Below are 13,382 nucleotides of genomic sequence, written 5' to 3' on the forward strand. Positions count from 1 at the left end.
GGACACTAAATAACTCGCCCAGCTACAGCACTAAGGACAGATTTAGCTGGATATAAATTTGAGGCCTAGTATTTAGGCGCTGGGTGACAGGTATGGGTTTAGTGACAGAATTAGACTTGGAAATGCACAGTAGCGGGTGTGTGTGAAGTTATTCTGAATGTCCCTATGTGCACCTTCAATATGATCTACCCTTTTAGGGATAGATTTCAAATAGCTCTGATATAGCAGAAACCACTAAATTATGAAATTGCTAAATTGGGAATTGTATTTCAACCCAGAACAAGAAATGTGCTTGAACGGACACTAAATAACTCGCCCAGCTACAGCACTAAGGACAGATTTAGCTGGATATGAATTTGAGGCCTAGTATTTAGGCGCTGGGTGACCGGTATGGGTTTAGTGACAGAATTAGACTTGGAAATGCACAGTAGCGGGTGTGTGAAGTTATTCTGAATGACCCTATGTGCACCTTGAATATTATATACCCTTTTAGGGATAGATTTCAAATAGCTCTGATATAGCAGAAACCACTAAATTTTTAAATTGCTAAATTGGGAATTGTATTTCAACCCAGAACAAAAAATGTGCTTTGACGGACACTAAATAACTTTCCCAGCCACAACAGGACAGCGGTAACGAGAGATTTAGCGGGATATAAATTTGAGGCCTAGTATTTAGGCGCTGGGTGACCGGTATGGATTTAGTGACAGAATTAGACTGGGATATGGCCAAAAAATAACCACACTATTGCTGGTTAAATGCACTTGGTGACGGGCGCAGCTTGCCCCTGATGTAGTATATGGCCAAAAAATGAACAGACTATTGCTGGTTAAATGCACTTGGTGTCACAGCTTGACCAACCACACTACTGAGGGTTAAATGCACTTGGTGACGGGCGCAGCTTGCCCCTGATGTAGTATATGGCCAAAAAATGAACAGACTATTGCTGGTTAAATGCACTTGGTGACGGGCGCAGCTTGCCCCTGATTTAGTATATGGCCAAAAAATGAACAGACTATTGCTGGTTAAATGCACTTGGTGTGATAGCTTGACCAACCACACTACTGAGGGTTAAATGCACTTGGTGACGGGCGCAGCTTGCCCCTGATGTAGTATATGGCCAAAAAATAAACAGACTATTGCTGGTTAAATGCACTTGGTGTGACAGCTTCACCCTGATGTAGGCTTTAGCCAAAAAACAAACGCACCATTGAGGGTTAAATGCACTTGGTGACGGGCGCAGCTTGCCCCTGATGTAGTATATGGCCAAAAAATAAACAGACTATTGCTGGTTAAATGCACTTGGTGTGACAGCTTCACCCTGATGTAGGCTTTAGCCAAAAAACAACCACACCATTGAGGGTTAAATGCACTTGGTCGCAGCTTGTGCTGGCGCACCACAAGACACAAAATGGCCGCCGATCACCCCAGACAAATGTGACTGACAAACGGTCTGGGCAGCCTAAAAACAGTGAGCAATTGAGGATCAGCAGCTCAATGATCCACAGCTGCAGATCGATCAGTTAATCAAGTCCTTTGGAGGAGTTAATCTGCCTAATCTCGCCCTACTGTCGCAGCCGCAACCTCTCCCTACGCTAATCAGAGCAGAGTGACGGGCGGCGCTATGTGACTCCAGCTTAAATAGAGGCTGGGTCACATGGTGCTCTGGCCAATCACAGCCATGCCAATAGTAGGCATGGCTGTGATGGCCTCTTGGGGCAAGTAGTATGACGCTTGTTGATTGGCTGCTTTGCAGCCTTTCAAAAAGCGCCAAGAAAGCGTCACAAAAGCGCCAAGAAAGCGACGAACACCGAACCCGAACCCGGACTTTTACGAAAATGTCCGGGTTCGGGTCCGTGTCACGGACACCCCAAAATTCGGTACGAACCCGAACTATACAGTTCGAGTTCGCTCATCCCTAGAGGCAGTATTATAGTAGTTATATTCTTGTACATAGGAGGCAGTATTATAGTAGTTATATTCTTGTACATAGGAGGCAGTATTATAGTAGTTATATTCTTGTACATAGGAGGCAGTATTATAGTAGTTATATTCTTGTACATAGGAGCAGTATTATAGTAGTTATATTCTTGTACATAGGAGGCAGTATTATAGTAGTTATGTTCTTGTACATAGGAGGCAGTATTATAGTAGTTATATTCTTGTACATAAACAGCAGTATTATAGTAGTTATATTCTTGTACATAGGAGCAGTATTATAGTAGTTATGTTCTTGTACATAGGAGGCAGTATTATAGTAGTTCTATTCTCGTACATAGGAGGCAGTATTATAGTAGCTATATTCTTGTACATAGGATCAGTATTATAGTAGTTATATCCTTGTACATAGGGGGCAGTAATATAGTAGCTATATTCTTGTACATAGGAGGCAGTATTATAGTAGTTATATTCTTGTACATAGGAGGCAGTATTATAGCAGTTATATTTTTGTACATAGGAGCAGTATTATATTAGTTATATTCTTGTACATAGGAGCAGTATTATAGTAGTTATATTCTTGTACATAGGAGGCAGTATTATAGTAGTTATATTCTTGTACATAGGAGCAGTATTATAGTAGTTATATTCTTGTACATAGGAGCAGTATTATAGTAGTTATAGTCTTGTACATAGGAGGCAGTATTATAGTAGTTATATTCTTGTACATAGAAGGCAGTATAATAGTAGTTATATTCTTGTACATAGGAGCAGTATTATAGTAGTTATATTCTTGTACATAGGAGCAGTATTATAGTAGTTATATTCTTGTACATAGGAGCAGTATTATAGTAGTTATATTCTTGTACATAGCAGGCAGTATTATAGTAGTTATATTCTTGTACATAGGAGCAGTATTATAGTAGTTATATTCTTGTACATAGGAGCAGTATTATAGTAGTTATATTCTTGTACATAGGAGCAGTAGTATAGTAGTTATATTCTTGTACATAGGAGCAGTAGTATAGTAGTTATATTCTTAATCAAATTTCTTTTTATTGAAGAAAACGCAAATAGTCATGTGACAATTCAATCACTTAAATACCAGGCGCAGCTGGACAAATGCTTATTCACTAAGCGCATGAATTCAAGTGCAGTGGCGACATGACTCAATAACACATTAACATGTGCATAAAAGTAATTAATACGGAAAAGTAAAGACAAGACATGGGAAGAGGGGAGGGGGAAAAGGAGGTAAGGGGGGGGGGGGGGGTAATAGATGTCTATCATATGCTTCGTGTGAATCTAGAAGTTACGATAAAGCTTCCATGGGGACCATGTTTTGATAAACTTTGCTCTAGAGTGAGTCTCCCAGTGTGCAAGCTCCTCAAACCGGTAAAGCTGATCCACCTTCTCGGTCCACATCAAGAGGGATGGAGGAGAATCATTTCTCCATAACAATGGAATCAATAGGCGAGCTGCTGTTATAAGCATAGTCGGTAGATTTAACCTTGAGGGGGTCAGCGTGTCATTAGGACACCATAACATTAGGAGCTTTGCGTCTAATCTAACCTGGTTTTTACAGATCTTATTTATAATAGTTTCGATCTCCATCCAGAAAGGCCGGATCTTTTCACAATTCCACCATATATGAGAAAGAGAACCAACATCTCCTCCGCACCTCCAGCAACGGTCGGGGATATCAGAATTGATTCTTATGTAGATATTCTGGTGTTTTATACCATCTTGTGAGCAATTTGTATGAGTTAGCTTGTATCTTAATGCAACGGTTGAATCCGTGTGAGTGTGTGAGGATAAAAGCTTTCTCAGGTTCTGACAAAGTTATGGATAACTCCTTCTCCCAAGCTGAGAGAAACCACAGATCTGGAGGGGCGGAGGAGAGCAGCTCCTTGTATAATGTGGAGAGAGGCTTCCGCGGGCGTTGGCCTACTGAAATCTTCCCCTCCATCCATGAGGGATCATTTGTGGGCCGTGGGACCTTTTCAATAAGCTTTAGGTCCTTTTTAAAGGCCATAACTGCCAAAAAGGAAGCCTTTTGGACCTTTGGAAGAGCGAAAACATCACTCCAATTTAAAGCACCAGACTCAGATATAATGTCTTGTAACCTTAAGCTAGATAGTAGGGCCCAAATTCCTGATGGTGCAGTGGTGGCGGGATGAATATGGGCCTGAAGCAGGTGCAGGGGGATATTCATACTAGGGAACTTAAGAACTGACGCCTGATATAGTTTGGACCACTCCAACAGTAAGCCCTTCCACAAAGTCGAGGCATAAATGTTATTAGCAGTACTTTTCCGCAAACCCCATAAGACCAGTTTATCTTTATAGGTGAGCATATCACACTCCAATTGGGAGACAAGATTAAGAGGGCGCCAGGAGAGGAGGCTTAGAGCTCTGCTTATCATTGCCGCTTTATAGTAAAGGTATATGTCTGGCAGGCCAAAACCTCCCAATCTTTTCTCCCGAGTGAGGGTGGTGTATGCTATTCTGGGGGGCTTACCCGACCATACAAATGCTGAGAAGATTCTGCGGACCTCCACAAAGAAGGAATGGGGTAGCCAAATTGGTAGTGTTTGAATGAAGTAAAGTAGTCTAGGGACAATGAAGGCTTTAATATAATTCTTCCTTCCAATCCATGAAATGAACGGGAGTTTTAGGGATTGCAGGTGTGCTCTAATAGATCTAAGTAAAGGGGCCTGGTTAAGCTCGTAAAGGTCCTCTGGATTCGCTGATATATGGGTGCCCAAAAATGGGATTGACTTGGGGGCCCACGTAAATGCCGTGGAGCGTTTGATCATTTCTATGGAAGTGGCTGAGCAGGAAATATTTAGGGCCTGTGACTTACCATAATTGATCTTGAAATTAGAGACCAAACCATATTCCTCAAAAAGAGCTTGGAGCCTGGGAAATGAGGTCGTGGGATTGGACGTGATGACTAAGAGATCATCTGCAAAGGCAGCTGTCATATGGGTATGAGATCCCAAGGTAATCCCTTGTATGTCCGGATCTTGCCTAATTTTAGCCAGCAGTGTCTCCATAACGATAACAAAAAGGGCCGGTGATAGTGGGCAGCCTTGCCTCGTCCCATTGGTAATGGGGAAAGTTGGAGAGAGTGTGCCATTGATCCGAATCCTGGCAGAGGGGAGCGAATAGAGTGAGAAGATGGACTGGATGAACTGGTCCGGAAGGCCAAATTTTGACAGTGCCCGAAACATAAAATGCCAGTTGATCCTGTCAAAGGCCTTCTCTGCATCTGTACTGAGAAGGGCTAGCGGTATAGAATTCCGCCGAGCATGCGTAATTAAGTGTATGATGCGAACCGTGTTTTCACTCCCCTGTCTACCAGAGACGAATCCTACCTGCTCCTTATTGATAATGTCAGGGAGAACCGACTGGATCCTATGGGCCAAAATCTTAGCCCACCATTTCACATCAGTGTTCAAAAGCGAAATAGGGCGGTAGCTCCCGCAGTTTAGGGGGTCCTTATTTTCTTTGTGAATTACTGTGATATGGGCCGATAGCGATTGTGGGGGGAGGGAACCTCCTTGGAGTAAGTAATTACAAAGGATGTTAAAGTGTGGGATCAGGATGTGCTTAAAGGTTTTGTAGTAGGAGATGGTGAAGCCATCAGGGCCTGGGCTTTTCCCGGAAGGTATGGAGGAGAGGACCTTGCTGATTTCAGAATCCGTGATGGGGGACAAGAGTTGGGCCGACTGTGATGGAGTGATAGTGGGCAGCTGGAGGGAGGAGAGGAATTTCTCAGTTGCTTCCCCTATTTGGGCTGGCGAGAGTTGGTTTGGTGGCTCTAAGTTATATAGGTCCCTATAGAAGGCACAAAAGGAATCTGCTATGTCTGGGGTGCTTTTATGTAGCGTACCTTTGGCATCCTTGACAGCTGCGATAAAGGAATCAGCTTTCTGTTTTTTAACTAAGGCTGACATTAGCCTATTCCCTTTATCTCCATGGGCATATGACCGAAATTTGGCACGTAAAAGTAGTTTGGCTGATGTGACATTCAGCAAATTCTTAAGCTTTGTGCGAGCCTCTGACAGGTCCGAGGCACATCTAAGGGCCTGCGAGTTTTTGTGCGTTATTTCTAGCGCTTGTATCTGGGAGAAGAGGGTCGCTACTGCTTGGTTCCGCTGTTTTTTAATATGAGCCCCTAGAGCTATCAGCTCACCTCTCAGAACTGCCTTGTGGGTCTCCCAAGTGATGGAGGGGGAGGGCGCGTCCGGGCCTAGGGTGTTAAGTGTGAAAAATTCAGTTATGATAGAGGACAATTTAGCGACATGGGAGGGGTCAGAGATAATGGTCTCATTAATACGCCAATTCCATTCCCTCTTTGGGAGGTCCTGCAGAGAAACACTCAGAAATACAGGGGCATGGTCAGACAGGGTGATGTTCCCTATGTGGGATCGGATAGCCCTATTTGCATGGGTTTTAGACAGGAATAGATAGTCAAGTCTATGGTAGGAGGATTTAGCGGCTGAATAGAAGGTGTAATCCTTACTAGAGGGGTTCGTGGTGCGCCAAATATCTATTACACCTAACCTATGTAAGGCGAGTTTGAGGCGCCGTAAGCGTACATGTGTAATGGCGGACTTCCCATTTGAGGAGTCTATGGAAGGCTCCAGGGTGACATTGAAGTCGCCGCCTAGAATCACCATTCCCTCCTTAAAGGTGGATAACAAGCCAAGGGTCTGAACGAGCCAAGCAACCTGCCCTCTATTGGGAGCATATACAGTTGCCAGGGTAACAGGTGTGTCAGCGATAGTGCCCTTAACAAACAGGTAACGACCCTCAGGGTCCGAGGAGACAGCAGAATGCTTGAAGGGGAGCTGTTTGTGGATCGCTATGCTGACACCCCTGCTAGCCGAACTATACGTGCTATGGAACCATTGGGAAAACCTTTTGGGGGGCAATTTGGGGGTCTTACCCTCTCTGAAGTGGGTTTCCTGGAAGAACGCTATAGACACTTTATCCCTTTGTAAAAGGGCCAGGATTTGGGACCGCTTGCAAGGCTCGTTCATTCCCCTAGCGTTCAGGGAGGATATCACAACGGACGACATTCTAAAATAGAGAAAAAATAATCAGCATCTACATAGACTCTAAATGACATCTGACTGCAATGGGGAGGGGGAGACATAAGAGGGAAGGAGGGGAGACAAACGGTTAATGAACACAACAATAGTGCAAGCCATTCTTGCAACAGAAGCTCCACTGAGCACCTGACTATAGGGCGACCCTTTCTCATCACGGCTACCAGCCGGGGTCTGTCAGGTGGGGGGTCCCGCAGAGCTAAAGAGGGCCAATGACTGACCATCACAAGGGGGAAGGGTGACCCGTAGGTAAAGCCGGGTTAACCCCTGCAAACTAAGGTGAGAGCAGGGAGTGGGAGATGACCAGGCCATGGTAATACCCATAAAAGCCTGGAAGAAGAGGGATCCATTATTAAACAATAAACAGACAATAAGACACAGAGTCCCATATACTTAGAGTGGAACTGGAACAGAAAACGCTGAGAACCTATTCACGGTCCTATATTCAGGTCGGAGCTTGAGCAGAATTTTCAGCCCTGGTTTTGGGCCCTTTTCTTGTGCGGACGGAGCGCCATTCACCCGCATGGGGTGGCGGTAAGGGTGGGTCTTCTAGATCCGCCGGCATCCACGAGGGTATATCGATAGGGGTTAACCCCAGCTGGGACCAGCTAGCCTGTAGATCCGATGGTGAGCGGATAGTGATTTGGCGTCCGTTTTTAAGGACCGCAATGCCAAAAGGGTACAGCCATCTGAATGGGGTGGCAGCAGCTTTAAGGGCATCCAGGAGTGGGCGAAGAATACGCCTTTTAGCCAGTGTGGATGGGGCCAGATCTTGGAAAAACAGGATTGGCGTACCTTCATGCTGTAGCTGCTCCGCTTCTCTGCTGGCTCTCATCAGTGCGGCTGTATCGACATAGCTGAGGAGGCCGCAAATTACATCGCGAGGAGGATCTGAAGCTTTCGGTTTGGGCCTAAGCGCACGATGTATGCGCTCGATTATTATCCGATCCGATTTTCCGGCACCCAGGATATTCGCGAAAATTTCGCGAGCATCTTTATCGAGCGCCTCACTGGCAATCGATTCCGGAAGGCCGCGAATCCTCAGGTTCTTCCTGCGGCTGCGGTTCTCCTGGTCTTCAATTCTTAGAAGAGCTTCATTTAGCAGGTCGGTGTGGGATCGGATTACATTGTATGATTTCTCCTCTCTCTGCAGAGCAGCTTCCTGTGTGCTCTCAAGGTCAGACACCCGGCCCCCGATATCTCTGAGGTCTTCCTTTATCTCAGATAAGTCTTTCTTTATAGGGGCTAATGCTGTGTTAAGCACTTCAAGGAGTGCAGCTTTAGTGAAAGATCTCCCCTGTCTGCGCGATTTGCAGGTTGAAGCATCAGGAGACACTCCCGGCATCTGAATCCTCCTCCTTGTCAGATAGCTGAGCCGGCGCCATCTTAGGTGTTTCAGCCGACCTGAGCTTCGGTTGTTTTCTTAGATATTGGTCCATATCTGGTTGTCTGGACCGAACTGGTGTGGGATCTGCTTGATCCTTGGATCTATCTTTACCCACTTTGCCCATTAGAGCGGTGCTGTAAGCTGATTTTAGGGGTTAAAACACCGGCAAGGTTGAGGAGCTCAGAAACTAGCAGCCATTCAGCTACACAGCCAGGCTCCGCCCCCGTAGTAGTTATATTCTTGTACATAGGAGCAGTATTATAGTAGTTATATTCTTGTACATAGGAGGCAGTATTATAGTAGTTATATTCTTGTACATAGGGGCAGTATTATAGTAGTTATATTCTTGTACATAGGGGCAGTATTATAGTAGTTATATTCTTGTACATAGGAGACAGTATTATAGCAGTAATATTCTTGTACTTAGGAGCAGTATTATAGTAGTTATATTCTTGTACATAGGAGGCAGTATTATAGTAGTTATATTCTTGTACATAGGGGCAGTATTATAGTAGTTATATTCTTGTACATAGGAGCAGTATTATAGTAGTTATATTCTTGTACATAGGAGCAGTATTATAGTAGCTATATTCTTGTACATAGGAGCAGTATTATAGTAGTTATATTCTTGTACATAGGAGACAGTATTATAGTAGTTATATTCTTGTACTTAGGAGCAGTATTATAGTAGTTATATTCTTGTACATAGGAGCAGTATTATAGTAGTTCTATTCTTGTACATAGGAGCAGTATTATAGTAGTTATATTCTTGTACATAGGAGCAGGTATTATAGTAGTTATATTCTTGTACATAGGAGCAGTATTATAGTAGTTATATTCTTGTACATAGGAGAAGTATTATAGTAGTTATATTCTTGTACGTAGGAGGCAGTATTATAGTAGTTATATTCTTGTACATAGGAGGCAGTATTATAGTAGTTATATTCTTGTACATAGGAGCAGTATTATAGTAGTTATATTCTTATACATAGGAGCAGTATTATAGTAGTTATATTCTTGTACATAGGAGGCAGGATTATAGTAGTTATATTCTTGTACATAGGAGCAGTATTATAGTAGTTATATTCTTGTACATAGGAGCAGTATTATAGTAGTTATATTCTTGTACATAGGAGGCAGTATTATAGTAGTTATATTCTTGTACATAGGGGCAGTATTATAGTAGTTATATTCTTGTACATAGGGGCAGTATTATAGTAGTTATATTCTTGTACATAGGAGCAGTATTATAGTAGTTATATTCATGTACAAAGAAGCAGTATTATATTTGTCTTTTCTTTCCGCCACTTCTTATGGCAGCTTATGTACACTTGCACTATCCTTCCCAGGGCTATGCTGTGTACAGGCAAAAGCTGTTCCCAGGATGAAATATATATATAAATAATGTCATAAATAATCAATAATAAAAAGTCAATTCACAGATCCTTTTTCTTATAGTACATTTATACGACTGTATTTCTGGGTCCGCATCCATTCTGCAATTTTGCAGAATGGATGCAGGCCCATTAATTTTTATGATGCTGCAAAAGATGTGCTCTCCGCATCTGTAGTTCTGTTCCGCGGCCCCGCAAAAAAAAAAAAAAGAGATAGAGCATGTGAATGTACCCTTACTGTGTTATCCAGCAATTCCCATTCACCTATTGATCTTAGCACTGGTCTACCAGATTTGATTATTTGTAAATATTGCAGTCAGTGATGTAAAATGTATCATTTTCCTCATCATTTTGTTTTTCCTTTTATATGTCTTCATCAGTCCATCACAACAACTATAGTCATGCGGATAGCTGTGATTGGGCAGAGCATCTTTGGTAAAGAAGTATATAAAGAGCTGGTGAAGGAGGGACACCAAGTGGTGGGAGTGTTCACGATTCCTGATAAAGCTGGCGGCAAGCCAGACCCACTAGGTATGTGCTCCATCGTTATTTACTTTCATTGCTACATGAATTACCAGTCATTTGCAGTCGAAATTTAGGAATTGAATTTATCACAAATTTCACAAAAATTAATCCACCCAAAAAAAAATAATAGTTTTTGCGATTAGTTTTGGACAAATCGCGTAAAAATGCACCCAGCGGCATTTTACTGTGATTATTGGTGAAGAATTGCAAGAGAGAGGAAGAAGATTGAGAATCACATGATGCTGGAAGAAAGTGTGTGTGGGGGGAGGAGCTTGCCCTGATTGGCTCAGAGGCTGACAGACAGCATGATCAGCCAATCGGGGGCAGAATTCAGGAAAGGTCTTTGCTGGGAAAGTCATAGAATGCCATTCTGCCTTCAGCTTGTGATCTGGAAGGATGTGTTATGGCAGCGTCTGCCAAAATGGTTGATAATAAAAGTGCTGCACAACATTTCACATACAAACAATAGAGCTGAGAAATGGGGATCATTCTAAATTAAAGTGGTATTATACCTACTATAAATGGAAAAATAGAAGCTCTTTGCGCACAATTTTGATCAAACATGTGTCGGGCCCATCTACCAGGCGTCAAGGTGGCTTCCGCAGATGGGTACCTAACGCTAACAGACCGCCTCACTTGGACTTACCTAAGCCTACAATTTTCAGGGCAGTGCAGGAATCAGCTACATTTGTACTCTGCTCAGAAGCCCCAGGTAGATGGGTATTGCTCAGTCTAAAAGAGGCGCTACCCTCAATATATACTACAAGAAAATTTAGACTAGCACATTCACATACATAATCACAGGTGCATATCCATCAAGCAAACATGGTTGATAATAAAATGGCTGCACAAAGAACACTGAGAAATGGGGATCATTCTATGCCTGGTTCCTACACTGCCCTGAAAATTGTAGGTTTAGGTAAGTCCAAGAGAGGCTGTTAGTGTTAGGTACCCATCTGCGGAAGCCACCTTGACGCCTTGTAGATGGGCCCGACACACGTTTGAATGCGTCAAAAATGTACACAAAGGGCTTCTATTTTTCCATTTATAGTAGGTATAATACCACTTTAATTTAGAATGAGCCCCATTTCTCAGCTCTATTGTTTGTATGTGAAATGTTATTTTATTATCAACCATGTTTGCTTGATGGATATGCACCTGTGATTATGTATATGAATGTGCTAGTCTAAATTTTCTTGTAGTGTCTGCCAAAACACAGCTGCAGACACAAACCACTAATGCAGTGTGATAGGGACATTTTAAGGATAGTATATTTTAGGGACTTTTATCAGGGAAAGCATATACAGAGTGAGGGACAGGATTTTGTGTTTAATAGAGCTGCAACAAAAGGTGAGCAATTGCACTTTTTTTTCTAAATGTATCATTTGTAATTGGGCGTATCAGTGCATGATACCTGTGTTACTGAACTTGTTGCATATTACTGCAAGATTAGTGGTTAGTTAGAGCAAAAGCAATAATGCAATAACATCATTTTTATACCCGCATTGTTGAAAACGTTTTAAGTTTACTAAAAAACAAGTGTTGCATTACTGCATCAGACGATCTAGTTCAAAGATATTTTACTGCAAAAACTAAATTAGTAAATTGTCAATACCAGTGTGCAGTGTGTTTGAATTACAGCAAAAAGACTTGGAATTTTCCTAGTACCGTTTAATAATCTTGGTGTACCAAACCTGTGACCTTTCCTTTATAGGAAACCTGTCACTTTCATTTATAGGACTTATAGTGAAATGTCTGGAAAATGGAAGAGAGCAAAACAAAAGACTTAGGTCATTCGAGAGTCAAAACATGGGTAGTAGCAGTGGTAGCAGCACCACCAGCCATCCGGACAGTAGTAGTAGGCCACAGTTCTCCATGGCTTCCGACATTATCATTGAGGACAAAGAGGAGGAAATTGTGGACTTGATGGCTCACGTGTCCTCTCAGTCACAGCAGGATGACATCTAGGTCACCTCTGAGTTTGAAACAGTGACTTGGAGCCAGGGATCACAGCATGTCTCCTGCTTCTCCTCCTTGCAACCCCAGAGAAGCCTTTCAGTTGCATTTTCTGTTTTAACTTCCCTCTCCTAAGAAGAGGCAACAACACCCCATGTGCAATGGAAAATACTCAACATAGCCTACCTGTTGATGTCTTGGTGATGGTGGTAGTAGTGGCACCTGTAGCTATGGTGGTGGCGGTAGGAACAGTGGCACTCGGAGCAAATACAAGGCAGGGAATCTGGAGGGGGCCATGGAGCCCATGATGACATATCACAGTCTGATAAAAGTATCATTGAGGGTGAGGACTATGACTATGACTATGATTGTGTGTTGGGAATAACCTGGTAGCTGCATAGGGATGCTGAGGAGTAGGTAACCGGGTGGTAGCGGTGGCAGCCATAAAGAGCAGAGACAACGTATGACCAGAACCTCCCAAAAAATTGTGAGGGCCACATCTGCTTCTATTTTAGTCAGCTTGGAAACAGGTGATGCTGCTTATACTGTGGGCACAGGCTCAAAACATGCCAGACCTAGGCCAAGCTTGGCTGCTGCCAGCTCTGTGAGAGTATATCCCACCTGGCAGGTTTTCTCCACAGTGCTGGAAGACAAAACCATCGCCGTGTGCAAGATCTGCAGGATTAAAATAAGCCTTATGCATTCAAATACAAAGAGGTCTCTATCGCAGCACATGATGCTGGATCACCAGTTACTGTGGGAACATAGAAGTAGCCACCAGCTAGCTCAGCAAAAGTGTCCTCCTTCTCCCGGCCAGACCTCCTCCTGGGGCAGTGCAGTGTTCTTGTTGTCATCATCATTACATGCTGATGGCAGCAATCTGCTGGTGCGTAAGCTTAATTCCCACCTGGCTAAGTTGCTGAAGGTGCCGTCTCTGCTGTACCATTTACATACCTCCCAACCTTTCCGCATCCGGCAGTACAGTCCCGTATTTTGGTGGCAGTCCCATAGTCCCGGAATGGCTGAGATATCTCCCGCTCTTAGCTGTCCCTGCATATATAGG

The 13,382-nt window shown here is 43.3% G+C and overlaps 1 protein-coding gene across 1 annotated transcript in view; it reads left to right on the forward strand.

Annotated features, from left to right (window-relative positions):
• The window catches only part of LOC122923157 (cytosolic 10-formyltetrahydrofolate dehydrogenase-like), a 41,831-nt gene that overhangs the window by 12,351 nt on the left and 16,098 nt on the right, over positions 1–13,382 (forward strand). The window contains exon 2 of the mRNA XM_044273888.1: positions 10,219–10,369. Coding sequence (XP_044129823.1) covers positions 10,240–10,369 — 130 coding nt within the window. The 5' untranslated portion in view covers positions 10,219–10,239. The remainder of the gene's footprint in view (positions 1–10,218; positions 10,370–13,382) is intronic.

Source organism: Bufo gargarizans, unplaced genomic scaffold (genome assembly GCF_014858855.1).
Source record: "Bufo gargarizans isolate SCDJY-AF-19 unplaced genomic scaffold, ASM1485885v1 original_scaffold_1290_pilon, whole genome shotgun sequence".
In the NCBI taxonomy this organism is placed as follows: Eukaryota; Metazoa; Chordata; class Amphibia; order Anura; family Bufonidae; genus Bufo; species Bufo gargarizans.